Source organism: Pelecanus crispus, chromosome 5 (genome assembly GCF_030463565.1).
Source record: "Pelecanus crispus isolate bPelCri1 chromosome 5, bPelCri1.pri, whole genome shotgun sequence".
Taxonomy (NCBI): domain Eukaryota; kingdom Metazoa; phylum Chordata; class Aves; order Pelecaniformes; family Pelecanidae; genus Pelecanus; species Pelecanus crispus.
In genome coordinates, this window is record NC_134647.1 from 12,160,202 (window position 1) to 12,187,404 (window position 27,203).

Sequence of the window (27,203 nt, forward strand, 5' to 3'; positions counted from 1 at the left end):
CTGTTAAGAAAAAAGGATGCTGTATTGTTACAAGAGAATCAGAGGGTTCCTAAAAGCAAAGTGTCAAATAATGAACTTCAATAGCGTGATCACTGCTAGCAGTTATTCATGGTGACGCCCTCATGCACTGAAGATGTACAGTACTGTCTAAAAGAGGATGGTGCATCTACAATGCAGGACTGCGCCTTCATCTTTTGCTTCTGACTTAAGCTAGAGAGAAATATGACATTTAGAATACCAGCAGGATCTTCAGCTATTGTCAAAGGGATACTGGGGTTTGCATTCCTCCATATAAAGTGCCATCAGATAACATAGCACTATTGTCCAGGACATGAAAATGTACCTCTATATCGGAGCACTCCAGACCAGCTTTTTCACTGTACCTCAGGAAGTCCTGGAGAAAGCAGAAAGGTTTGCATTAAGGCACTTCAGAAAGAGAAAACAAAAGATGCCAGTTTGAAAAAGAAAAAGCATACTCAGCATGTGATTTTCTGAGAAGGAACTTGCTAATATTAATAAATTCATCTTCAGAGGTTGCTAAACATTATAACCACTTGATAGATATGGAAAAGGGGTGTGGATGGTTGCTGAAAACATCACAGAAAAAAGACAAAGCTGGGATTAGCCCTTGGGAATGCTTACTTGTTCCCTGTCTTAAGCCACAAGACCACACACACTTGAAGATTTTTCTTTTCCTTTTAGCATTTCAGAGAACATGATGCTGTCTCTTTGCTGGTGTGCAATTACCAACTGTGGGCTGATGGCAGCCTGCTTCGGACTAGTTCAAAAAAGAGAAGAAACCAGCTCAGAGCCCTGGTACTGCTGGAGATTACAGGGTAGGGTTCAGACACGCCTAATTTTAGATATTAGCTTGAGACCCCTGGGGATGAATTTTCAGAAATGCTGAGTAATTGGCATTGTGGATAAAGTCAGCAGAAGCCAGAGCAGTCAGACTCCTTGGGAAAAAAATTGCAGTGGGCTCCCCAAATTTTAAGACATCAGAATATTCTAGAAATAAGTTTCTTATGCTAATTTGAAGAGAGATATTCAGAAATGGAGGCCATAGCATTTATTAGAAGCATGCCATTCAGCACCAAAGACAGGCTTTATTAACACTCTTCATAGAATCATAGAATGGTTTTGGTTGGAAGGGACCTTAAAGATCATCTAGTTCCACCCACCCCACCATGGGCAGGGACACTTGTGCGTCTTTATTGCAATTTAAAAAAACTGAATGAAAGTTTGCTCTGAAACTTCAGAAGAAGAAAATTCCTATTTGAAGTTTACTCTTCTATAAAAAAAAGTCTTTTTATTATCCTAGGTTGCAAACTACTCTCACAGATGCGGCCCTCCTGCTCTCTGGATGTTTTCCATGGGACTCTGCCATTGTATGCCCATGTTTAAGCAGACTCCTCTTTCCTCTTAATTTGATGAAGTTATTCCTCAGTCAAAACTAAGGCTGATTTAAAGTAACAGCATCTAATGCAAGATGCAGACTACAGTTTAGTCCAAACTGTATCTTTCCACTCACCTTGAGAAGAAGCTGATATTTAGTTATTCTTTGAATGGGTTTGATCAGAAAATCACTGATGGTTAGCCGTTGGCTTATTTCCTGTTGAACCTCCTAAAAATTGAGGATTAAAAACAATTGCAAACAATCACAGAGTAAGACAGACAACAAGATAAAATGTCTCAGCAGAGTCTTATTTCCACAGAAAGTTGCTCTGTTCTTAATCTTTTGTTTACAAAAGGGAATTTTAGAGGATTTAAAAATCTGGCATATCCTATTTAGGCAAGGACTGGGTAAAAGTCATGACCTATCTGGAAGACATTGGAAAGCATAGGATCCCTTCCCCCTTTGAGCTGACCAAGCAGGGCTGCAAGGCCTGGAGACTGCTCTTTCCACTGCAGCAGGGATTAGCTCACAAACAAGTCCTGCAGAGCATGTTTCATGCCCTTGGGTGAAACGAAGCATCTTTCCCTTGTTAAACAAGCTTCTTTCACATTAATATCTAAATGTGGCTAGTCTCAAAGATTTCTTGAAACAGACAAACTTATTGGGAATTTATGAGAGGCACCACGCAGCTCCAATGACTTTTACTTCCTCCCCTATTTGTAGACTACAGATTAAAAGGTCTTATTTTATTTCGGACAGAAATCAATGCAGTTGTGGTGGTCTGAGGGCCACAGACAGTACTGGATGAAATATTTATTAGAAATTAACAACATGAGAATTTGAAATAAATGAAATAATAATGTTTTTCCCCATAGCAGAGACTTTAGCAGCATGTGCAGTATCAAAATCTTCTAGAGGTTGTTTTAGATAAACCCCACAGGTCACAGAATAGTCTACTTGACTAGGACTCACAGCTGTAAGTAGCAGTAACATATAATAAGCAATGCTTACCTCAAAGTATGCCTCATACTCAGCTACTATATATTCAGATCGCGGCTTGTTTTGGCAATATACCACATACATGTGTAATCGCCGCTCCTGTGAAAGCAAGAGGCACAGCAGCTTGGTGAGATATGGGCTACCATCTGTTCTACTATTAAAAGCTGGCAGAAAGTTGCCAGGATGTTCTGTTTGGTCTTCCTTATTTTTTGTTTAATCAAAGATTTAGTTTGCTGAAGTAGGAGAGTAAATTGACAACTGGTTCTGTTCTCCACTTCTACACCTTTAGGAAGGGGAGGTTTCCATGGAGGTAGCCAGTTAGAGGTGTCATCCCCACACTGGTAAGTCTGAAATTTGCTACAGAGTTGTGCTCTGGCTAATATCACACAAACATGTAAATCGTAGCAGTTGGCAATAATTATATTACCTGCCACAACTGTATTTTGGCAGATATCCTTGGCCACATCATTTTTGCCCCCAAAATAAGAAGTCTGCAAGAAGGCAATGATTAATGCTTTAGTTCAATCCAGCTGCTCACTGAAGATGCATAACTATAGGGCTACTTTATGTTTAAATGAAGTTTAGCCATGTAAAAGTATCAAGTCGACACAAACAGATGTTTTCAGAAAGGAGTCATCACACCCTAAATGACAATTATACTGGAGACAGGTAACAAAATAAAACTTACGTGCTTAATAAAAAGCTGTGCTAGACGGTCAGGTTCTTGAAGACATTTTTCCAGTTCAGCCAGGAAAAAGCTTAAAGAAAGAATATCAGCATTTCAGAATACTTCTTTAGGTCATCCCAGCAGCAGACTAGTTATCCTTCAGATATATTGATGCAATTTTAGCTATAGTATTCAATAATAAATGAAAAGGTAAGCTCGGCTTCAGCCCTTAATGGTGGGATTTCTAAAACATTAGATGAGAGCTGTGAAATATGGAGGTCTTGTCCAGCAAACTATCTGTTCTTCTTTACTATTACAGTGGTTTCAAATTTTTAAAAAGTGCCAATTACTATCTCATTGCAAAAGCTGCTTTCCTTCACTGAGAACTTCCAAAGTAAAACTTTTCCATATACCAAAACGCTTGTGAAAACTCAACTGAAGCTTTACCAGGAGTTCTCAGTTGCACGAGCAGATTTGGAGTACTGGTCAACATGAAAGAGTTGCAGAAGTTTCCACTTGCATAAACAAATCAACACGTTTTTGCTGGTGGAGTTTTGGTATGTTCTGTTTTTCACTGTTCTTCAGTATATTACTGTTAGTAATATACTGTAATTCATCACAGTAATACTAATTCATAAACACCGTCTCTATCTTAACCTGTAGCGTTGGGGAGGTCACTCATTCTAGCGAATATACTGGGATGCCTAAAAGTGAGGTAAAAGCAGCTAAACTAAACTTTAAAATACTGGGAGGTTTTTCTAACTGGTAGGCAAATCCTGACAATCTCCCTTCCCATGATCTTCCTCTTTCACTGCAGGATTTCTGTCCGAAATGCTTCCATGGATTTGCTACAGTAGCCAGATTTGGTGAGAGGACATGCCTGCAATGGTCTGGTCCCAAGAAATCCCAGAATGTCAAAAGAAGATGCACATTGGACAACTGTCCCAACTATCACTACCATCAGATACAGCTGCTTCCATAACTCAATCCTCTCTAAATGTTAAATTCATCTGCATTTAAATAGACTTCTTGACCCAGATACGCAGAACTAAAAATAGGGAATCCCTCCCTGTGTGTTACAGAAAACTCCTATCATCACACTTAAACAACAAATGGCACTGGTAAAAACACTCTGTTGCTGGTATCAACACAATATATGGTGAAGCTTTTTCTGACATTTTTTGTTTTGTGCTCAGAAGGGCATCTGTCAGAACATAAATACAGGCCCAGGCCATGAGATAAGCACCTGTGGGACACATGATGGGAAGGACACTGTGTTTCCTGGGTGAGGGAAATGTCGAGAGCTGAAGGAAGATCCAGCCTGGTGTCCATTGCTAAGTCTGCATATGTGCTCAAATTCTAGTTAGCTGGAGCTGTAGAGTATTTCTGAGTGGCAGAGTTGAAATGATGGCCATGTTGTCCATAAGCAGGACATTGCTGTTCATAAAGTTACAGCAGAAATGGCCCAGGGTTTGAAATAAGCCTCATGTTTCCATCAAGCTACTTGTATGAGTAAGATTTTCAAGGAACAGAGTTCCTAACTCAGAGTCAAAAGCATCAACTAGCTGTTGTGGTTTAGCCCCTGTCAGCAACCAAGCACCACACAGCCACTCGTTCACCCTCCCTCCGGCAGGGTGGCAGAGAGAATCTGAAGAGTAAAAGTAAGAAAACTCATGGGTTGAGATAAGAACAGTTTAATAGTTGAAATAAAATATAATAACAACAACAATAATAAATTGTAATGGAAAGGAAAACAATGAGAGAGAGAGAAAAAAAACCAAAACCCAGGAGAAAGAAGCGATGCAACTGCTCACCACCCACTGACTGACACCCAGCCGATCCCCGAGCAGCGATCGCTGGCCCCTGGCCAACTCCCTGCAGCTTATATACTGAGCATGATGTCATATGGTATGGAATAGCCCTTTAGCCAGGTTGGGTCAGCTGTCCTGACTGTGCCCCCTCCCAGCTTCTTGTGCACCTGGCAGAGCATGGGAAGCTGAAAAGTCCTTGACTAGTGTCAGCACTACTTAGCAACAACTAAAACATCAGTGTGTTATCAACATTATTCTCATACTAAATCCAAAACACAGCACTGTGCCAGCTACTAGGAAGAAAATTAACTCTGTCCCAGCCAAAACCAGGACACTAGGCCAAAGCATGTCAGAGCTTTCACGTGAGAAGGATCTTGAAGGTATTTGCATTTTATCACCCTACTAGCCAAATACTACTGGTATGGTCAGCCTTCACGATCCTATCAGCTGCATGTGAAGATGTTCATGTTGCTGAGAACCACAAGACATAGGAAGGAAATCATGACTTTCCAGCATTGCTACTTCTCATCAGTGGGATGAATTGAGCCTACAGCTGTGAATGAAGAAACGCAACTAGGGTAGCCTCCGTAGCTTTTCTGAGGATCCAGCAAGTACTCCACAAGCAGCAACTGGGACTGCTCATGAGCAGTAGCTCAGGAGCTGTGGATGGACCACAGTGATATCTCCCATTGAGCCTCTTGTTGTTGCTCCCCAGCAAGGAGTGGCAGAGCTGTTGGCAGCATATACTGACATAGAGCAGATTCTCTTGTGTGCAACATTTCTGTCACAGTGACCAGCACTCTTGGCATGGTGTCTGAGCCAGCATAAAGCTGTATCTGTGATCAGAGACAGCATGACAAATACCCTCCCATGAAGCCAGGCAGTGCAAAGCTATAGCCCACCAATGTTTTTTTCACTGGGAAAAATGATTGTATGTAAGACTGATGCTTTGCATCATGCAGTTTTGCCATTTTTGGCTGGATAGACAAAGCCCTGTATCAGGATCTAGTGTATTGCGAAACTGTGGGTAAAAGCACATGAATTAGAACATGTTCTCAGGATTCAAGGTAGCCATGATTTGTGAAGGTATTAAGCAGCACTTACAAACCAACAGAGACCATTTAAAGTGAGTCAACGTCCTTTGGAAGTTCAGCCCTGAATGACCTGCTGATGTTCAATTAAAAGCAGCTTAGACATACAGACACCATACACCCCAATCCTTTATGGACGAGTGGTTAGAAAGGTCCTTAAAAAGGAACTAAACCAAAAACTTACTCTTTGTGCCAGTCATAGATCTGGTGAATATTGCCAAATACAATCTTGTCTTTCCCTTTCATATCTTCAGAAACTCCTTTTTCTTCTATCCTCTTCATGAAGCCCTTTAGGATTAGTGATCAGTAATTAGCAAAGTGTTCATCTGAAGGAGGAGCATAATTACACTTTTTTTTTCAAAGAAGCAAAAGTTTAATGTCAGGATTTTTTAGATTGAAAATGCTTAAAATAACTTTTGTACAATTTAAAGCCAGAAGCCCATCTAGATACTTTAAATTACACAGTGTGTTTAAAAGAAAACTTCAAAGGATTTGTTCTGAATATCTACAATACTTATACAAACCATTACTAGATGTCATTGAAGTGATAAGTGCAACTAGAAGATAGAAGTTAAACAAAAGTAGTTTATCCAGCTTGGCTTCTCTGGTAAGAGAAAGAAGCCAGACTCTGCACAGAGTTCTTCCACTCATCACCATGAGTATTTTGCGAGAGCACAAAGCCAAGCAGTAAATTTAGAGTCACATGAATAGGATTTCTCACACCTCCTGAGAGTTTCTTTACAAGTCTTTGGAGCACTGCAGCCCTGTCAGGTTTGCCAGTGGTGCATGATGTAAACTGAAGATAACACAGAGGTCTTCAAGTTTGGAAGGTGTTGAAAATCACTGTTAGATGGGCCGATAATTCTCCTTGGACTAGCAAATGCCAAAAGCTTTGCCGAAAGCCCACTTCAAATACATGCCTCCAGTTCTGAGTCCTTAGTGAGAAGAAAACTGGACCCTGCGTGTGAGTTGGCTCTGACAGGTGATCCCTAAGGATCAGACAGGACTTTACAAGTTGAAGCTTAAAAAACTATAACTGTTTTTGAAAAAAAAAGACAAATAAAAAAAAGCCCTCTATTTTATCTTGAGTCTTTTTGCAAAAGAGTAATCCATGGGCCACACACGCACCTCAGCACAGATCCAAACCCAGCTTCTGGAAGGTACTCAGACACAGGACTTGACTCCAGGTGCAAACTCAAGTGAAGTATATGTTACCATTACTCAATATGACAGCAAGAAATGCATGAAATGCATAGTAGCAGCATAAGTTGTTCTGCACCGCTACCCTCAAGGTTGCATTAGAGCAGAAAGAGTTTGTCACAAGCAGGGTAGCCAAGAAAAACCTTTGCACACTGGAGTTGAAACCTAAAATACAGCATTTGTTAGATGGAAACAAAAATAGTTTCCAAAGGCATTTCTTTTTGTTTCTGTCAACATGAGAAGGGGACCATGGAAGCAGAGTGCAAAATAAAGCAGTTTGTTTCTCATGCTGTACTTTTTGTTGTTGTCACTTTTCAGCATGGTGCTTTTCAGTGGGAAAACATTTTGCATAGTGGGGTTTGCTTCAGCTCACCTCCACAACAGTTCCCAAGTCTTTGACGTAGTCTTTTTCGGTCTGTACCAGCTCATTTAAGACAAACCTAAATTTAAACAGAACACACACATATTTGACCATATTCCTTGATGTTACTGTTTGTTCCGCTTACCACATATTACCCCATCATCATTCCAGGTCATGTAACACAACTTACTCTTTACTCACTCACAGCTCAGTGGAATGCAAATGACAAAAATGTCACATTTCAGGTCAGGGTAGCTTCAATTCTCTTAACCACTCTTTCCTCCTACCCCTCTTCCCCTCCCACATCCCAGGACGGTGCAAAAGCAGAAGCACATCCAGCTGCCTGTACTTTGAACTACCCTCCCTGTTCTCCTCTCCTCCACCCCCCATGCAGCCCTCCTGAGAGCAATGGAGACATGTCCTGACCCATTTTGCAGCAAGCAGGTGAGGATTTCTTCCCTGAGTCTCTGGCTTTGCTCAAGATTCATCAATTAAGTTTTAATTTGGAAGTTTCAAACACTTGGAAAACAAATTCCTCCCCCCCATCATAACCAAGACCTTAATCTTTCAGACTAGGTAATCTATGTGTGGGTGTCAAATGCTTTAGACTGATTTCAGAGCTAATAATCCTGGGTAGGAGAGTCATCTAATGAAGGCCTGATGCGTGCAAACAACAGCAAGCTAAAAAAAGCCCCTCCTTTGTAAGTCAAACTGACTAATCACATAATGTTCTTTCGAGGACAATTTCAAAAAGTTACAGCTTGCTGCAGACAGTTTGCCTCTCAGTTACGCCAATACATAGATTTGGCACATGACAAATAAACTCCATATGTGCTCAAGTTCGCTATGGCAGTAACAAGGCTAACAAGATAGAGGAGTGCTTTCATGTCTAATATCACTCCGCTCACATCAATCAGCAGACTGACCCGCTTGAAATGATAGGGCTGAGGGCAAACAGTGCTAAGATAAAAGCCTGGTTGAAAATATCTAGAGGGGGAAAAAAAAATGTAGACTGGTGTTGCAAGGAGAGACTCAGTTATGAGAGGTTACTGAGAAAATAAACCCTGCTCCTGCTGCACTCCCAGCATGTCCCTTGCTCAGACAGAGTGGAGGAGATACCGAAGACACGTGGCAGGAAGAGGTCAAACAGCTTCTTGTTCGTTTGAGAGTGAAATCCAGCCCCCTTGGCAGAAGGCAGGGCTGGCAGCAGCGATGCCAGATGTTTGTGCCCTGCCAAGTTGTGTGCCTGGGTAGTAAACATGCACGGGGCAAAAGGCTGCTCTTTTACAAAGCAGCAGCGTGTGGCCTGAACAAGTATACACTGTACAGTCCCCTCTCGCTGGCTGACCTACCATGCCCTTGCAAAAGGCGTGCCACATCTCTGTGCAGGAAGGCATGCTGGGAGGTTACTTTTTGGCTTGCACCGCCTCTGCCTGCATCGCTCCCTGCGAACTCAGAAAGCAGAGGGAGAACCTCTTCCCTCTGCCCACTGCCTCTCCCACACCCAGACTCCTTTGGTTTGAGTTACTGCAAGGATACATGTGGCCAAATCCTGCTCTAAAAATGAAGCAGCAGGTACCTGTAGTACTTAATGTTGCTGCACATGCAGGCAGGTGGGTTTGAATTAAAAATCAGTGCAGTGACCAGGTGTCTATCAGGTGAGCCTGCAAATTTACACCTCTTTTAGGAACCAAGGTCTGCATCTCCACTGCTTACCTTAAACTCAGCACGAGTATTCCCCCAGCTCCCGTCTTCCCAGCAAGCAGAAAAATCAACCTTGACCCTCTCTATTTGTTCTATGAAGCCTACCTGACACAGGACCTTAGAGGTACTCCCAAATTTAAGGTTTCTAAGATGCATGTGGCCAAAAATTCAAGTTGACTCATCTCATCCAATAACATGGAGCAAGGGCAGGCAGTTGCTTGGAAAGTGCCTGCCCTGGTCACCAGCAGGTATTGACTACACAGCTGTATTTAAAATAGCATGAACTGGAACCAAGGATAGAGTCTCCTCACTTCTGAATAAGTCTGAATATCTGGGTATCTTGGTAACTCTGTATTAAATCTATACTGAACAACACTATTCGATGAGACTATTGCCTTATTGCTCATAGAAATGCAGCAATCAAGTCTGATGGAATAAGGGTTTCCTAACACTAAAGCTAACTGCTGGCACATACATGCTGCCAGAGACACAGGAAATTACTGCCCATGGCTGTGCAAGGATTCAAACTGCTGGTTTCTGGGGAATGGGGGGTCACAGCTCAAGTTTGGAGCCCAGCTACCTTATATGGCTATGGAATTAAACACAGCGAGCCACAGAGATACAGAACACACACACAAAGGAGCTGGAGAGGAGACAGATGTCTTGTGCTTAAAGCCACTAGCAGGTGCTCCTAAACATCCTGGAATTTAGGAAATCTGGACGGAGGCAGATGCTAATTACATGTAACACGCTGCCAGTCCCCCTGCCAGAAGCATCACACGCCAGAAAGTGTAACTGTATCTATGCTTACAGTGACAAAGGTCTCTGCACTAAAACTGCAACCTGCAGTTGGTTGCCAGTTATCTAATTATTGAATTGCTACCAGAGAAAGCCAAGAACTTGCAATATTGAGGAGCTTTTAGGAGACAGGCATGGGCAGAGATGTTCCCTGCGGGAGGGCTGACTGCTGTCTAGTAGAAACCTCTCCCATTCAGAAACGCATCCAGGAGTGTCATGTCCCTGCCTTCTGCTGGGAGTTGATCCAGTCCCTCACTGTATTGCTTCTCCGGCTTAGTACAACAAACTGCAGGAGCAAATGATGGCTTTCACAGACCTGTAATACTTTGCTCCTGCTTCCTTGTCTACACTTAACTACCTCCTTGTCCTCCCCTGACTCGGTTTCCTTCCCTGCTTGGCACCCTTCCCAAATGGGCTGCTCTTCTTCCACCTCTCACCTTACCACACTCCAAGCAGACCTGTATGGACCATTACTTTTCCCATCAATGTATGATTTGATTATATGATTGCAGTTACTGTTGTCAGTGTAAGAGGCAGTATAAAGAAAACAGCTACCTGAGCCCTCTTTCATATAATTCTTGATTCTGTTTCCCCAATTCTGTGTCCTTCAGCCTAACCATGCATTTAAGAAATGCTTTAATCATTATAATCTTGGAAGGCACAAATGTTATTTCTGATACATTTATGGGAGCGTACAGATAATTTTAAAAAACAACTTTCATGAGCTGTCACAATTTCTTTCCTCTTCCATTACCATGAACATGAGGGTTTCCCAAATGAAACTTGCTCTTTGGTGGTGTGTTTCCACCACAAACGCATCTGACTTCTGCCCCTTCCTTTGCTAACAGATAAGGCAAAAAAAAGTTATCCCATTCAGAAAATCCTAGTGGGATTCTCTGTTCTTTTCCTTGAAGGTAGTTAAGAAGGTCAACCACATATCCCCCTTTGAGAGCTGATTTCATCTCTGGCAATGCAGTAATTACCAAGGCAAACATCTCAGTAATACTTGTCTAGCTGTTCAGAGGCTTTTACAGCAACAGATATTTGCTATCTGGGGCAAAAGCTGCACATTTTAAAGAGTGGTGATGAACTTCCTGGGTATGCAAGTGCTTTTATAAAGTATTTTTACAGATTAAGAAAAAACAGAAGCAAGCAGAACACAGTTTTACTCCCAGTTCTGTGCTCATTCACTGACTACAAAGTATTCTTTCAGTGCAGCTATGTGTCCCTCCTTGGGTGCATATTTCAGAAAGAAGAACCAGCAAGACAACTTACATCCTGCCTCTCATTGCTTTGGCTTTTTGCTCCTCTTCAAGGTTTCGTGGGGGAGTCGAAGGCGTCATTCCTTCATTTAAGCAGCCAGTGGCATCTTTTAAGCTTCCTCGGTAAGATCCTCCTTCAAGGGTCTAAAAAAACCCCAAAGAACAATAGAATAAGCATTATCCTTGAACTCCAGCATCAGTGTTATCTTCTGTTTCAAGTCAGTTCTGCAATCAACACTGCAGTCTAAACCCAAGCAGAGTATTCAGCAACACTTTCCCGCAGGACTTAGTGAAACGCAACCAAACTAGTTTTAAGTTGATATAAGACCCTCCCCCCCTCAAAAAGCATTAAAACAGAGAAGACGTCCTTTTGCCAGAAGGTGGAAAAAGATGTTCCAGTAGCCCCAGGATGAGAAAACTCTTCCAAATTATTTCAAAACAACCTGAAATATCCTGGTGTCTCAGTCAGAACCAGTGTTAGGCTACATGTGGACAGTGTTTCTCTGCCAAAGACTGAATGGGGATTATTCGTAGGGAAGTAAAACACAAAATGAAACAGAAATAGATGGATACATAGTAACATTCCACAGTAATTAAAGTTTCCCCCAAATCCCTAGAAAGTAATTGCAGTTGACCTAACAGCCTGCATGCGAGGGAGAGAAAATAAAATATCCTCTGAAAATACATCTAACTGGATTAATGAAATACTTTTCAATTTTTTAGTCCCTCAATGAAACAAAACTATTTTGAGTAAATTTTCTGGGAATGTCCTCACTTTCCTATGTCACAAACAGCTCCTTCACCACTTACTCCTTATCAAGCACCCTATGAAGACAGACTATCTTCATGTACCAACATCTCAAACTGAGAAAATACCAAAACCATCTGAAACGATTGGCCAGATAAAGCTGCTTGCACAGAGTTATGGTAAGTCAATGATCACTGTGGGGTTTTTGTTTTGTTTTTACTCTATTCATCCTTCCAGTAAGTAAATGAACTTTTGTAGGCTCATCATAACCCTGCTTTAAGCCTGACTTGTTAACGAAGTTAAACTTGATCAAAGCAAGCATTTACCTAATTTTAGAGGTCCTGGGACATGTAGAAAAAGCTTTATCTGAATTGTTTCAGGGAAAACTTAAGAGAAGCCAAGATATGAAACAGGATTTACTCCTTGTCCAGCAGACATGGGACCAGACTGTGAGAGTGCATGATACTGAAATTTTTGACCAAATTAAACCCAGAGCATTTTTATCACTTATTCCACTCCCTGACAGATAGAGTTGACAAGGCAGATTAAAAGTGACACATGATTCTTTGTAAAATTAAAGCACAGCTGTGATACTTCAAGCAGTTCTTCTCTTTAGAGGGTCTTTTCAGGGAAGCCAGAATACTAAACAAATTCACATGTTGGGTAGTAAAACTCCTGTGCCTCAGAACAAGCTTTAAAACAACACAAAACAAAACAAAACCTCCCACTGTGTAAAATATTTGAAAGAATACCAACAAGACCCCAGAAAGAGTATAGTACAGTAGCTCATACTCTGCAAAGCTTGCTCCAAAAGCACCTTTCAACTATGCAGCGCAGAGCCTACGTGGCAACGTGAGATGTAGGCTTCATCTCACATGGGCAACAAAAGTATTAGATACTCTACTGAGAAGCAGAGCAGATAGGGTTAATAAAAGCATAGCAAATGAAGGTGGAAAGCAAGGAAACCAGAAACAAGAGGTAGATTTTAAAGCCCTTCCCTGGAGTCATATTAGGCCTGTTGTGTACACAGTTTTCACAACACTAAACTTACCAGCTTACTTTTGACCAACTTTTCTATTGCACTGACAAGGTCCGCAGCAGTTGGGACATCGGAGGAGCTCTGTCGAGCAGCTAGCAAAGAAGAGGACTGCAAGACACCAGGTTGCAAAGGAAAAGCAAGTTAGCAGGATGAGAAGGGAGTAGGAAACTAGCGGTCAGTGAAGCAGCTTCTGAGACAGGAGAATGAACGTGGAAGGGGAGCAGGAGGGTTAGAGGACCACATGCATGGTCAGGTGAGTGAGTGTCGCCGTATCAGACAAGCATAGAATTGCCATCCACTTCTGGCTGCACATCCCCCTCCAGCAGTTCCAAGGCTGGGAACCAGGGAACAGCGTGAAAGAACTGAAGTTCTTTTGCAGCGAGGCTACAATACTCTCAATGTCTGTTGGTTCCTCCTTCAAAGGACATCTATGGTCTTGCAGGCTCCAGAAAGTTGATCTTCTTACTGCACATGTAATAAATTACCCCCTCCCCCAGGCATACGTATTTAATAAACGCAATTAAGTACGAGGCACACATGGAATTACAGGCAATAGGGGAGGGAGGCGGGGGGAACAAACCATTCCCCCTTCCTTCCCCACAGATCAACTGCAACTCCAAATTAACTCAGATAACACCTCCCATTCATGCAACTTCGGCCATCTAAAACGTGTATCTTTTCTCTCTCCTCTCTGCAATCAGCGGAGAGAACACACCCCTGCTTATTTCATATGTCCTAGGTACCTGGCACAGGAGGGCAGAAACACTCTTTGGAGATGCCCACTTTTCCCTATTGATAGTCTCTAGAATATTTTCAGTCTCACTTCTCTATGCCTGTCTGTTGGTTGCAGGTATTTGATTTTAGGTTCCTGACATCATGTAATGTCTTTGGATGACTCTACATTCAGGCAGCCACACCTAATAGCTGCTGGTTGTTACAAATCTCCAGAAACACTGAGACCTCATCGATGTGCTACCCAAGCAAACCCCATGGTGCTGCAAAGACTGGCCTCTGTGTGAATTATTCAGTTTTAGTTTAAGTTTTTTGCTCTATATGGGCCTCTTCACCCCTTGGTCTTTATCCTAGGAAACCTCACTTTGAAAACCCGAACTCATGCGATAGCTATGGGAATTGGTATTTATTAGCTCACCTGTATGCACATTTTTTCTGAATGAAATACAAGCACTGACTAAAATATACTCCCTTTGATCACCTGCTTTTGGCAGGCTGACACAGACTGAAGCATGGCTAAATTTTTATAAATTCTGCATTAAAAATTTTAAAAAGCTTATTCATCTCTCAGCTGCTTAATAAAGGTCTTCTAGAGAGCACCTATTTCAGCAAAGTCACTGTGCAGGTGCCAACAAACATGCATCTGAGATTAAATAGTGCTGAGGAGTGAGATGTGAAAATGTGATGGTAGGAATTAGGCAGCTGGCCACCTCTTTAAGCAGCCCTTTGGGGATGTTGCTCCTGTTGAGTGACACAGCCCCAGGAAGAGAAAAAAAAGGCAAAGGAGACCAATCCCAAGCAGAAGCCTTGTGACAGAGCAGAATCATGAACAGCCTGCCACTTGTCTGTCATCTTTCGCAAATAATACATCTAATCAACAGTTCTAATTACAACAACAACAAAAACTACAGGTAATCAGTCTGGTAATTGAAGAATTAGGCTGGTAATGCAGGAATCTCATACAAATGTAAAAGCTCAGACAGCCTGTTTCACCTGCAATGCAGACAGACGTGTCTAGGAAAAAATCAGGCTGAAAATAGGGACATTGAAGAGATACTGGACAAATACATGGACAATAACCATCAAACATAACCATTCTAGCAGGAGGAGTCCAATTTTTGGAGGCACTAAACAGCTGTTGCTCTCACTTCTTCTAACTGAAATTGCTCAATATCTCTGAAAAGTAAGTAACTGCAGGATTTTGAAGTGAGCATGGAAACATTTGGTGCCTACAAGTCTTTCAGGGTAAAATAAAACTCTGCTGTGATTGACAAGAGAGTCTGGTTTGTGTGGGGCAAATTGAAAAATAGTATTCCTATTTCCCAGGAAGTAAATTACGAATTTCTAATATGAAGATATCTTGCAATTTGTCTTTATAAGAGCCTCCAGGAGCAGTGAGGCATGGTTAATGCTGCCTTGTAGATGGGCTCAGGGGAGGGTGTGACCCCCTGCACTGTGCAGACATCTCCCACCTACCACTGCTACTTCCCCACGCTGCTGCTGGTCCAACCTAAGCCCGTGCCTGTAAGCAGTAGCAGGACATCAGCAGGGAGCTCTGCCCAAATTAACACCATTAAAGAGCTTTTGGCTCCAGCATGACTCAAACGTTGATAACGTGGTGCTGCTGTGCCAGGGAATTCAGGAGCCATGTTTGTGAGCTTAAGTTTTTTTGCCCCGTGACAAGAAGTGAGTAGGGGAAGAAAAAGAGAGACAAAAAAGGTTTCAGATGCATCTTGCTCTACTTAATCTTCTCTTTTAGGAGCGGGTGAAGAAACAGGACGCCAAAACGCTCTGTAAAGCTTAGACATCTGGAGCGGAAAACAGTTTAGTTCCACAACATTGGCGCTGTCAGAGATGTATTTAAGAAATACTGAAATCACATGGCATGTTAAAAATCAAAAATAGTGACCTGACTAAAGCAGCTTTGGTTTTCCTTAAAAAAAAACCCCAAAACAACCCCCCCCAAAAAACGAAAAAGCAAACTAACTCCAAAACATTTAGTTAAACACCACAGGGAAAAAACCAGGAGCAACTGCTATTGTGCTGGGCATGGATCCACCACGGTTCTGTTTCACCAACCTTTTGCCTCTGCCCCTTGCCAGACAGCCAGCAGCACACGCAGCACTCAAAGGGCAAGAGTCCACGACTCCAGCTGCTTCCTTCTGGTCTTGCTGCCACCACAGTGTCATAACATTTCCTGACAGATTAGCAGCAAACCCCCGAATCTGTTCCTCCATCATTCTGCTCCTTGAGTCCCGGAAATATTTGTGCCCTTCTCTCTCTGTATTTCCAAACTCCTGCCTGAACCTTCCGCAAGAACATTCTGGGTTGTTTTTTTTCTGACAATTTATTAATCTCCCCTGTCCTTGCTTCTTTGCATACACTAATTACAATCAGAGGATAGAGATACAAGAGTGGCAGTGCTAAAAACAGATGCCAGCAGGAAAGCAGGAAACAGCTACACAGGAGGATGGATTTCTACAAGGGAGACGACAGCACCAAGAAAGGGTTGGGGAGGACATGTGCAGACAGGACCTGCACTGACTGTGAATGCAAACCACTGTCATAGCCATATTCACAGATCTCACCCCAAGTCCAAGAGAGTAACTGAAGGATTCTGCAAACCACTGCACCATCTACCACAGCAAATTCTGACTTAACATTAGAGAGACCCTAGCTAACAGCAGAGAACTACCACCACCAGCATGGTGCACAAAGATGGGCAGACCAAAGCCTTTCCCACCTTCCCGAAGGGACTTCAGATACGCTGTGGGCTTCTGAACTAACTGGAGCTGGTGGACCATTCTGTGATGATCAGCCATGTATGCCAAAAATGCCAAACAACAGCGCTGGGCAGGCTTTTCCATCTGCAAGTTTCAAAGCAATTCAGAATGGAGGGTGGATGGTGCGGCACAGACTGACAGTGTTCCTGGACCCCAGTCACACACAAAGCTTCAGTGGAGAGCCCAAGCTACCTAACTCTTGGTAAAGGTGGTATTTCTGGATTAAAGCAGACTCCAGCATCTGCCCTACTCCTCAGGCCCAGGCTGCCACCAAATATCTGCTGCTGCTGCTAGACACCAACAGCACTTTTATACCAGACGTGGAGAACACACATTATCAGCCTGAGTGGAATTTCTGACCACACACAACACAAGCACATGCTCGACATGTCATGAAATGGGATGCCAAGGCTAAATTGCTTAACCAGTGCTATTCGTAAATCCAGTTGGTGAAAGGTATTAGGTTATGACTTGCACATAGGAGTCTCTTATAACCGCAAGTCTAGGCCCTGGTTACTAGAAGACTGCTGCAAAACCACTGTGAGATGGCTATGTGAGAAATGCACTTAAACAGCAAACTGATATAGTAGGGGAGGCCTTACCATCTCATCTTGGGTTGGATCATTGTCAAAAATCTTCATAGGAGGAGGAAGAGGTGTGTGAGACTCTTCGTCTGGTTCATCTTCTCCCCAACCCTTCTTGCTCTTCTGAAGAAAAGTTAAATATAATTAGAAGCAGGGATGGGTTTCTTTTATCTTTTCAGATATCTGAGCCCTACCACCAGGCTCTGAATCTGTTAAAACTAATACTGGCTCAATATTGCGTTAAAGACATTAGGTTTTGCCCATTAACCCTGGTGCATTCTAAGAGTTACAGAAATACAGTTTATAGGTCACCCAAACAGCTAAGGCAGTTACAGCTGTCTGTGTGCTGATGGAAAAGTATTTTTTAATTTAAATGAGAACAGCTCAACATACAGTTTTTAAAATGTGTTCCTCTATTCATGTTCAGTTAGTATCTTCTCCATTTTTTGGCTTGTAATTCATTATTCACTTTATCAGGAAAGAGCCATTCTGGCAAAGAACATGCCTGCGGAGAAACTGCGGCTACAAATACGTAGCAGATTTAACAGAAACACGGCTATTTCTCTTGAGGGTTTTCTTTCAATAAGGAATTATACTGCCATGGTAGGATAAAGGTGATATGAACCCTAGCAAAAAGCGATAGCAGCTGCTCAAGAATAACTTAATTTCTGTCCTTGGCAGCTTTATAATAGGGTTTAAAAAAAAAATCTAGTCAAAGGACAATAATATATGCAGACTTTGAAATGCTATTCCCTATGTATTCCATTGCACTTTGGATGACAATGCTGTTTGCAACACAGCTTCAATGAATGCAATTTTACATAGGATTTGCTGTTCCCTCTAGACCCTAAGGGAACTGCATTCACTCAAGCGTGAATTACACACCACAGAAGAGACTATCAGAGATATGGTCTTCCCTGCAACAAACGCCAACACGCACCTCATCTGCGCTGTCTCCTTGAGGGGTGGTTTCGTCTCCAGTCTTTGGTGAGCCAAGGTCAAAGCTCTTCCTGCCATCTCGCACCTTCTTTTGTTTCTTGATGTTGCTCTCGGTCTTCCCGCTGTTCAGCCGACGCACAGGACTAGTCAACCATTTCTTCAGGGTGTTGGTTGAGCGCTTGGGGCCAGGAGAGCTCTGGATGGAGTTGAGGGATGGCTGAGGTTGTAAGTTGGCCACTGAATCAGACTTGCCCCCATTGTCATTGGAAGAGACTGAGTATGCATCTGGAAGAAAAAAATGCAGGTGAGAGATCATACCAGCACCTCCTCTATTTCCTAGTGCACATCAAACGCTTAGCAGTCCTAAGTGTTAAAATACAAGCTGCCTTCATGAAAGGTTTTGTGACCTATGGACACTGTGTAAACTTTATTGCACGCCAGAGAGAGGAATATGCCCTGCAGTGGGCATTTTTCACAATCGTACACACTTCTCTCATTTCCTACCACACTGTCTGTCCTTATGAAAGATCGCAGACAGCAAAGTTACCTAGTTTTTGATGAAAGCCTGAATTTCACGCTAAGTGCTGAATTTCTCAGCTTCTTCCCACAGATTTAATTGTGAATTGCCAGGAAGAAAATAAGCACATAAAGCAGATTACTACAGGAGACCTGACAGCCACCAACACTTTGTCAGGTTCCGATTCCATAAATGTTTCTCAGCTGTTTCCAGACCCCAATGACATTACTGTTAGTTAGACTACTTATTAACTTTTGAAGGTTATTTGAAGCACCTTAAAATTATCTCCTTTGCCCCTGAAAGCAATTTGTCAGAAGACTTCATGCATTTCCTAGAACTAAGAAACTGGAATGAACAATTACAAAAGATGACAAATTGTTCAAACCGAAGGAAACTCCCAAGAAGGAGATATAAGGCAGGCTTAAAATTAAAAAAGATTTCCATTATATCCAAGCAGGAGATTCTGCTGAACAGTATCTAACCACAATTATCAATACACATGTTCAGACTAGCACCTTAGAAATCTGTGCAATCTCCCTTACACCCCCAAAAGCAACAGACCAAAGATGTGCCAATGTCAGTAAGTCTTTAAAACCAAAGCAAACAAGTTGCTCAAAGATTTCTCAATTGCCCTTTAGGAACAGGTGCCCTGCTTTCACCTTTCTGAAACCACGGCTAGGCAACTCCCTCCCCAGGAGCAATCAGGGACTGAGACTTTAATCCCACACAGTTTAAGAAGAAATTTTTTTTTTTTACAGAATTCAGAAATCAACACACTCCTGTAAGATACATCTCAGACTGTACATCAGAAAGCAGTCAGCTGATGTTGTTAAAATTTTTTAGATGGTTATCTCTGATTCTTTTATCTGCCCCAGCAGAAAACAAAAACAACACATGAAAACAGCCTGGTGCATCCAGATATTCTCAGTTCAGCAATAAATAAAATTGGAGATACTGGGCAGTACACACGCTGAGGGACAGCTACTCTCCCAAAGAATTGTTACCTATATTGTTTTAGAAGCCAGTTCCTGCTACCTGCATGCAGAGCTCCCACCCTGCCAGGCGGAGCTGCTGCTCACTGCTGAGCAGAGATTGCAGCCTGCCTTCTCTGCCAGCTTGTAAAATGCAGACCCTGAGAGTTATAATATTTTATAACCATAGCCAGCCTCAGTCAGAAGTTAAACTGGTAATTTATTACATACCTGAGGTGAAAAGTTAGGTTTTTAGAGCATACAGAAATAATCGTAACAAGCTAGAAGTCAAAGTTCATTTCCCAGACAGGAAGAAAATCCAAATCATCTGTCTTCTGACAACAGGAGTGAGCGTGAGAGGGGCTGGGAGGAGGACGGATCCCAGGTGGAGCTGCTGGGGTTTTTCTGACGCTCCTCCGTAAGGGCAAAGTAGCAGTCTTATCTCAAAAAGGCCTGGGTTTAGCCAGCTCCCATTGATGTTATTTCATGCACACAAAGTGGCGCTAAATCAGCTACTGCAAGATAATATTTCTCAGAGGCCAGCTTATCTTCTGCTCAATAGGCTTTAGATAGTCTCCTCTCGCAGGATCCACATGATGCTCTGGGAGGTTATCAGCACAACTTGCATCAGCAACATTCAGGGTTTCGCAATGGTGATTTTGATTTTGCAAGCGCCCTCGCCCCTCCATCCCCCAGCAGCACCGAAAGCCCCGCAGGCGGCGGGGGAAGCACAAGGGCTCCTCGCCAAGGGGCTGCACCAAGGGGGGTGCCCTTGGGTGCCCACGCTCCCACTGCCGCTGCAGGAGGATTAACTTTGGGAATTACTGGTGCAAAGGGAGCCGGGCTGCAGTCACGGAAGGAGAAATGCTGGAAGCAATCGCTCTGTGGAGGTTGCCACTGTCAGGGATGATTTGGGGCAAGCAGCCGTATCATGGACTCACTGCCTTTACTGGGGACTGGGCTCAGGAGGCGGTTGAGGAGAACTGAGGACAAGCTGATCTTCCCACACCTCAGTTGATTAATGTACAGAGAGGTTTTTACTACGGCTTGGAAATAACACAGTCCAAACCCCTACCTCCAGTCAACGGCACCTTGCCAGTGTAACATTTGGTAAGGGACGGGAGCCAATAGGAGGCTAAATGGAGCCTGGGACAGCCCCATCCACCCCAAGGATTTGTTACAGAGACGCGCAACCCTACCTCAGCCCAGCGGGCTTGAAGCAGGGCCAAACCCAGGAACCCCTAAGCCCGTGATGGAAGACGCAGGGACCTCCCTTCCCACCAGGAAACACCCCTGGTTTTACGAGCAGGGCCAAGCCCTGGCCTTGCTGCCTCCCTCTCCTTCCCCAGGCAGCACAGCCACGGCCGGGGCACGGACAGACAGGCAGCACCCCTCACACCGCGGCACTCTTCACTCGAGACCATCCCGGGGCAGTGACGGTCAGTCATTGCCCCCTGCCACCCCAGGCAAGGCAGCAGGTGGGCAGAAACAGCCCAAGTCCTGCCACCTGCAGGAATTTTGCCCAAAGTTTAACCTAGAGCCAGGAAAATGCAGCAGACCGAACATCAGGCCTCCAGAGCCACAAGCTGCGATGAAAGCCAACCTAAAGGTTTCCAGAGGGATGTGTGTTACAACGTGCAATGATCCCACTTGAACAAGGCTCTGCATTTTCCCGCTCAAGGTCATCCCTTTGGTGCTGAAAAAGCCTATTTACTAAGGGGTTACTAAATCTTGGTCGTGCCATGCTGTACGCAACCCTGGCAGATATGAAGTCTCCTTCTTTCTCCTTTCTGCTGAAGTGCCCTGGCTGACCACTGTAAGGCATCTGGGGTAGAGCCCGGGCTTCGCTTGGCCCATGCAGCCCAAGACTGAAAACATGACCTTATCTTGCCTTTACATGGTAACGTAGTCTTTGCTGGCTGAAGGATAGGCAGGGAGGTGGGAGAGAAAGGCTATAAATCTCCCTGCTCCCCAGCCACGATGAGAGCCCCTCGAGGTGGGGTGAGTTTGCTCTACCCAGCACCCTACACACGTACAAAGCACTCCCATCTCATCGTCCCACTTCCCACCATTGCCAAACATGCACTATCCAAAAACCACACCGAGCATCCAGACAAAATATTCATAACCTTTTTTCCTTTTCTCTTTTAAAGGAACTGCAAATATGGACACATTTGTAAGCAAGTCACACTTGCCGTTTGCCAGCCCTGCTGAGAATGATTTCCTTTGCACATAAAGCAGGTCACCTCGACATGGTTGTGGAGGCAGGACTGGAGCTCAAGGAAGAGCAGGGCTCATGAAATGAGAGACAGAAACATGCAACACGAAAAAATCTGCCAGGGAAGACTTTGGAAACAACCTCCTAAGCCATGCTTGTGTGAGCTCCACTGCTTCCGCAGCACGTACGGCTGCAAACACATTAATCATGACACTTGATACTAGCCTGCAATCCAGACACCAGGTGGATCAAGCAGAAGAGGAGGACATGTTACCGTGCTCTTCTTGCAAAGCACTAGCACATATGTGCTTTGCAAACTGTATTGGTAGAGCTGTTTGGAAACACAGTTTGCTTAAGGAAAGCCAGAGAGCACTTTGGAAAAGATGCAGCGTGGTAATTCAGGCAGCTGACGCTGCCCGCAAGGACCAGCAAAGCAGTGGCTGCCCTCACACTGCAGCGGGTCTGCAGGAACGTCGGGGCTCAGCAGAGAGCTGCAGCGAGCAGCCATCCTACCACCAATGTCCCGGGAGACGCATGTGTCTAAAAAAAGGTATTTGGTGAAGTGAAATGGGTGTAGGGAGGTCAGCAGACTAGTGTGGCTAAATTGATTTCCTGGCCAAACCATTCATTCAGACAGAAGAAATGATGGTTTCCAAAACGCCCCTAAGCAAACCTCCAAGAAACTTCTGGCAATAGGACTGTGATAGATACTTAGCCAGACCGAAAAGCTTTAACGTTCAGAGGTTTTGCACCGCTGGAGGTGTGAAATATTTGTTGTTGTTGCTCAAATGAACAGACGTCTATAAAAGCACAGCTCTTTTACTGGAAAAATGGAAGGTTCCAGTTCTGTGCAACCTTGGGTGAAAGGAAAAATGAAAATCTCATAGACCTGCTTTAGAGGCACAGTTGTATTCCCATTTGAGTCAGTAGGAATTACTGCTGGAACATAAATACAAGGCATTTTATTTTTACCTCCCTGTTCCCCAGAGCATGCACAGGGGAGGAGGTCTGTCTGATCACGCTCATGCAGCACTGGACTCATCTGCAGGAACTCAGATCCCTAACAGGAAAGGGAAAGGTTTCTCAGAGCAACTCGGAAGAAAACATCAGGCTTCTCTTTTTGATCCATACTAACCACCGATCATATAGGATAGGAAGGAAATATGCTTCTATAGCCAGAATTTAATACAGAGTATAGCTGTGAAGACAGGTGACTATGGCAGGACACAGTCTTGCTTAAGGTGAGAAGAGGTGAATCTTCTGATTTATGTATGGCTCCATTTTTCACCCCAGAAAAACAGCCTGAGAGAAAAGGATTTTTCCACAGAAGTCAAAGAAGATGACCCAGAATGGGAACTCTGTAAAGCTATTAGCATATGCATTTAAATCAACAATTTTTTTGCAGAAATAATTCCACTCATGAATGAAAGCCAATAACGACAATCTGACCAATGAGCACATAAATTAGCTCTGCTGTGGTCAACAGAGCCCATTTTCCATATTTAGTGATTCCTGTAAAATAACATTTCTGGCAAAGATGGAATTGAATCAGATATGGGTGAAAGACTAACTCACTCTTTACTCAAGCTATTATTTCCTGAAGAACGGAAATCTCTGTACCAGAAAATCTTGGAAAGCAGGAGTCATCTAGACGCATCCTATGCATAAACAAAGCCTCTATGTTAGTATTTCATACTAAAAAACCAAGAATCATCTAAACCACCAAAATGCACCCACTCCAGGCCTTTCCAAGAGCATCTCCTTCACCACACAGGCTGTAGGCTCCAGTTCACATCTCTCAGCCCCTTCGGGCTTTATACTCTCCCTTGGGAAATGCTGCTGTGAGAGCCACCTCAGATCTGCTCAAGGGCTTCAGGGCTAAAGCTCTACTCGAGGGACGCAAAGGTGGCAGAATGAGGTATGAAAACCGCTTCTTTGGTCTCTTCTGTACTTTTTGTATTAAATGTCCAAAACACGCTCAGTGAAGCATTTTTATTGGCACGAGTCAGGGTTACAAAACTTTGTGGCTTAGGCAGATGACAGTACCGATCCCAGTTTTAGTGTTAGAGCCTATTCTGCCTGTAAAACCTGGCATGGATTTGCAAAAATTTGGGAGGTAACAACATTTGGATAATACAAAGTCACTTCACAGCTATTCCTCAAGTGAAAACACTAGTTCATAACAACCTAAATAAGGAATCTGACAACTTTTAATGTCAACAGATAAACTGCCTCCTCAGGCACTGCCTCTGAAAAAGGCTCCAGCGACGAACGTAGAGTGAACACGAGGAAATTTTCAGTGCCCATGTCAGACAAGGAGAGAGGACAACTGGCTTGAAAAGCCCTTTAGATTAGAAGTACGATAAACTTTCGCAATGGAATTACAAAACTTGCCCTTGAGTCCTCCACGGCTCCCCATCCACTCCCAGCTCTGTTCAGCCACTCTACACGTGTCCAACCGCAGACCTGCCCCATGCTTTGGCTTGAGGAAAAAATGAGATGAGACCACGTAGGACTCATTTCACACCAGAGGGTAGCGACACATTCAAACTACGTAATTGAAATCTAAATGCAAATTTTGCTCCAAGGTGCAAATGTTCTCTCTAACTTTATAATCTTCTGGAAATAAGCAGAATTGAGAAGGTTCAACTGAATTTTCTGGTTGTGCCTTGCAGTATCATCTGAAGCTTCAAGCTGGAAGTAACATCAAAAGGCACAAATCAATCTGGCAGGATTCTCACAATTCCATTTACGTGGATGAAATTACTTCTGTCCAAACTCAAGTATGGAGTTAAATATTTTATGCAAAAGTTTCTAGTCCAATAGAGAAAGTAGCCTACCCTGCTAAAAGCAGATGTACTTGACAAAGTTTCCAATCCCTGTAATGTAAAAACCCAAAATTTGACTTTCTGTTTCACTGCCAAATATGCAAACAAGACTAAGTTCCAAAAAGAACAGGGGAAAAAAAGGACTAAGACCTAAATTAATCACACAACATTCAGAAAGCACTGTTTCTTTATTGAATAGCTGATATTTCTTGGAAATGGGAAAGAAGAGCTGCTTTGAGATAGAGGATGATCTGCAGAGTTCCCTTTAGCTACACTGCAAAGCAGGGGATGCTCCTAGGGGATTTTGCACATGGGTTTTGCCTTTAGGAAATGGTCACATATCTGTTGGTTTTAATATTCAACGTCCTGATCATTACTTCCAGGTAGAAACCTAAGCCGAGGAAAACAAGCGCTCACCTAGCTGGTGTGGGCAATCACCATCACTTGGAGAAGCTCGTTTTTGTGGCAGGCAGCAGCTCACCTCATGCTCTTGGCAGTCAAGGAGCTGTGCACGCTTCTGCCCAAGGGTGATGCAGAGCAGGAATCATACCCTGTAGGAGCCTCTCTCTTTCCATTAACTACAGAGGGAGTCCGAGGAAATTACACCCTTTGCTAAATTTAGTTATTGTGAATCCCCTTCCCACATTTGAGTATGTTTCATACCAGGCCAATCTCGCAGCAGGAAATGATTAGCTGAATTTAAGCATCTGACAATTCACTTTAATGAGCAATAACTCATGGCAACCCGCCATTAGCTTCAGTTGAATAGCTTTTATTTTTAGCTGGTGTTGCTCAGATGCAGCTTTCATCCAGCATGTGCTGGGAAAGCTGACATCCCAAAGTAGTCTCCAGGTCTTGGTTGTGCCAGCCGGAGTGTCAGGGCTCGAGAGCTATAGTTCCTGGAGGTCAGAGAAAAGTCACTGCAGTTCTGGGAAAGTTTCAAAGAGTGAGATAAAACCAAAAGCCTGGAGAAACAGCACAGAGGCGCGCAGTCTCAAGAGACTTTGCAAGAAAAGTTACTGAAATCCTGAGAGCGTGCTGAATGACTGAGCTGGGTCTCCAGGGAGAGAAACAGCACAAGGGGAAGGCACAGAGAGAGAGCCTGCTGAAAAAAACCATGACTTTGTTTCTGTCCAAGAATGCCTATTGAGAGGAACAGCTACAGAAGTCATCTCTATTGTATCTGCTGCTTCATGTGGACCCAAATCTATTGTCAGAGGTGACTGTAGGGAGGGCATGGGGAAAAGAGGAAGATGAATACTCAGGTGAATACAGGGCAGGGTCGCATTTCCTACAGATGAGCATTTAAGCGAGGAGCTGCTGCACATGAAAGAAGAACACGTCCTTGTGCCTCTGAAGAGACTCTCGGGAAAGTGTGCAACTCAACCCCACGGCACCAAGCAATTGAACAGCAGCCAAAACATCTGCAGCTCTCCTCTCTGGGTGTCCCGCTCAAAAACATGTTTCCAAACAACAGCTTACAACTGTCATGGGTGTCTACAACTTCTTTGGTGCGAGGCTTGAGCCTTTTTCTCTCCCTTTATCAGCCTGACAAATTCATCCTCCTTCAGAGCCCCATCTGACCTCACATATAAGCTGCTGTGAGTTCATGACAGGAATAATAAGAGAATAAACATCCACAGAGTGAACCCACCAACGCATTGGTGAGATACTCCTAGCCAGCTCCTACCCCCAAATACTATGAGAAAGGTATGTTATTGGCCTGCCTTGAGTCTTTCAAGGGAACCTCGCTCATCTCCCCAGTGAAGCAACAACTTTTTAGAATAGGTTTTTACTGAATAAAAGGGTGTGGAAAAGCTCAGAAAAAGAGCAGTTGCTCCACACAGCAGACTTTGAGGCCAGACGCAGTATTTCTATGCACTCGATTTCATTCACCCATTCTCTTGCCTCGGGTTTGTGCCCAGCACACATCCCGGACCAGCCCAGAGCACAGCGAGAGCAAGTCCAACACATCTGCTGGGAGCGCACGTTGGAGCAGCCTTCCCGTAATGCCTCACAGCTGGGAGACCAGATTTCTGAAGCCAAGAGGCACACGTTTTGCTTTAGCAAAGAAAGGAAATAAAAAGTCAAGACTAACAAGATCCAGAAAGGGCATGCTTTTTTTTTTTTTTTTTGAACAAATGAACATTTATTTCAATTTAGTCAAACAAGTCGTTGAAGCACTTTTCTAAGTTCTACTTTACATTTTGTATTTACACTGTCCTCATTCTGCGACAAAAATAAAGTAATCCCCAACCCTGAAGTTTCCAGAATAAGTGTCACTAGCAGCAAAAAGAACAAAGCCCCAAACACAGAGCAAAAATCCCCCTTGATATATTTTGATAGGAGACTTATGCATGTTCTGTAAAAAAGTTTTAACCCTGAACCTTTATGGAAACCTATATGGGATGATAAGGGGGAAAATGTCATGTTTGAAGCTGAACAAGAAGAGCAGCATTTGCTGGCCTTTGCAAGTACACTGTTACTTTTAGCATAAGGAACTGTGAAATGCTTAGACACCCACATAGAAGCAGACTTTTTAACTTTGATCTAAG

At 43.5% G+C, this 27,203-nt stretch overlaps 1 protein-coding gene across 3 annotated transcripts in view; it reads right to left on the reverse strand.

Moving 5' to 3' along the window:
- Window positions 1-27,203, reverse strand: part of LOC104035902 (kalirin) — a 77,807-nt gene that overhangs the window by 38,822 nt on the left and 11,782 nt on the right. Inside the window, exons 2-11 of one of the 3 annotated variants that reach the window (XM_075711048.1) lie at window positions 18,116-18,399; window positions 17,194-17,298; window positions 13,089-13,184; window positions 11,303-11,433; window positions 7,538-7,604; window positions 6,149-6,252; window positions 3,084-3,153; window positions 2,408-2,494; window positions 1,532-1,624; window positions 344-394 (exon numbers count right to left, since the gene is read on the reverse strand). In XM_075711048.1, the coding sequence (XP_075567163.1) occupies window positions 344-394; window positions 1,532-1,624; window positions 2,408-2,494; window positions 3,084-3,153; window positions 6,149-6,252; window positions 7,538-7,604; window positions 11,303-11,433; window positions 13,089-13,184; window positions 17,194-17,298; window positions 18,116-18,399 (1,088 nt within the window). The remainder of the gene's footprint in view (window positions 1-343; window positions 395-1,531; window positions 1,625-2,407; window positions 2,495-3,083; window positions 3,154-6,148; window positions 6,253-7,537; window positions 7,605-11,302; window positions 11,434-13,088; window positions 13,185-17,193; window positions 17,299-18,115; window positions 18,400-27,203) is intronic. The other 2 variants (XM_075711050.1, XM_075711049.1) reach the window with 2 other exon arrangements.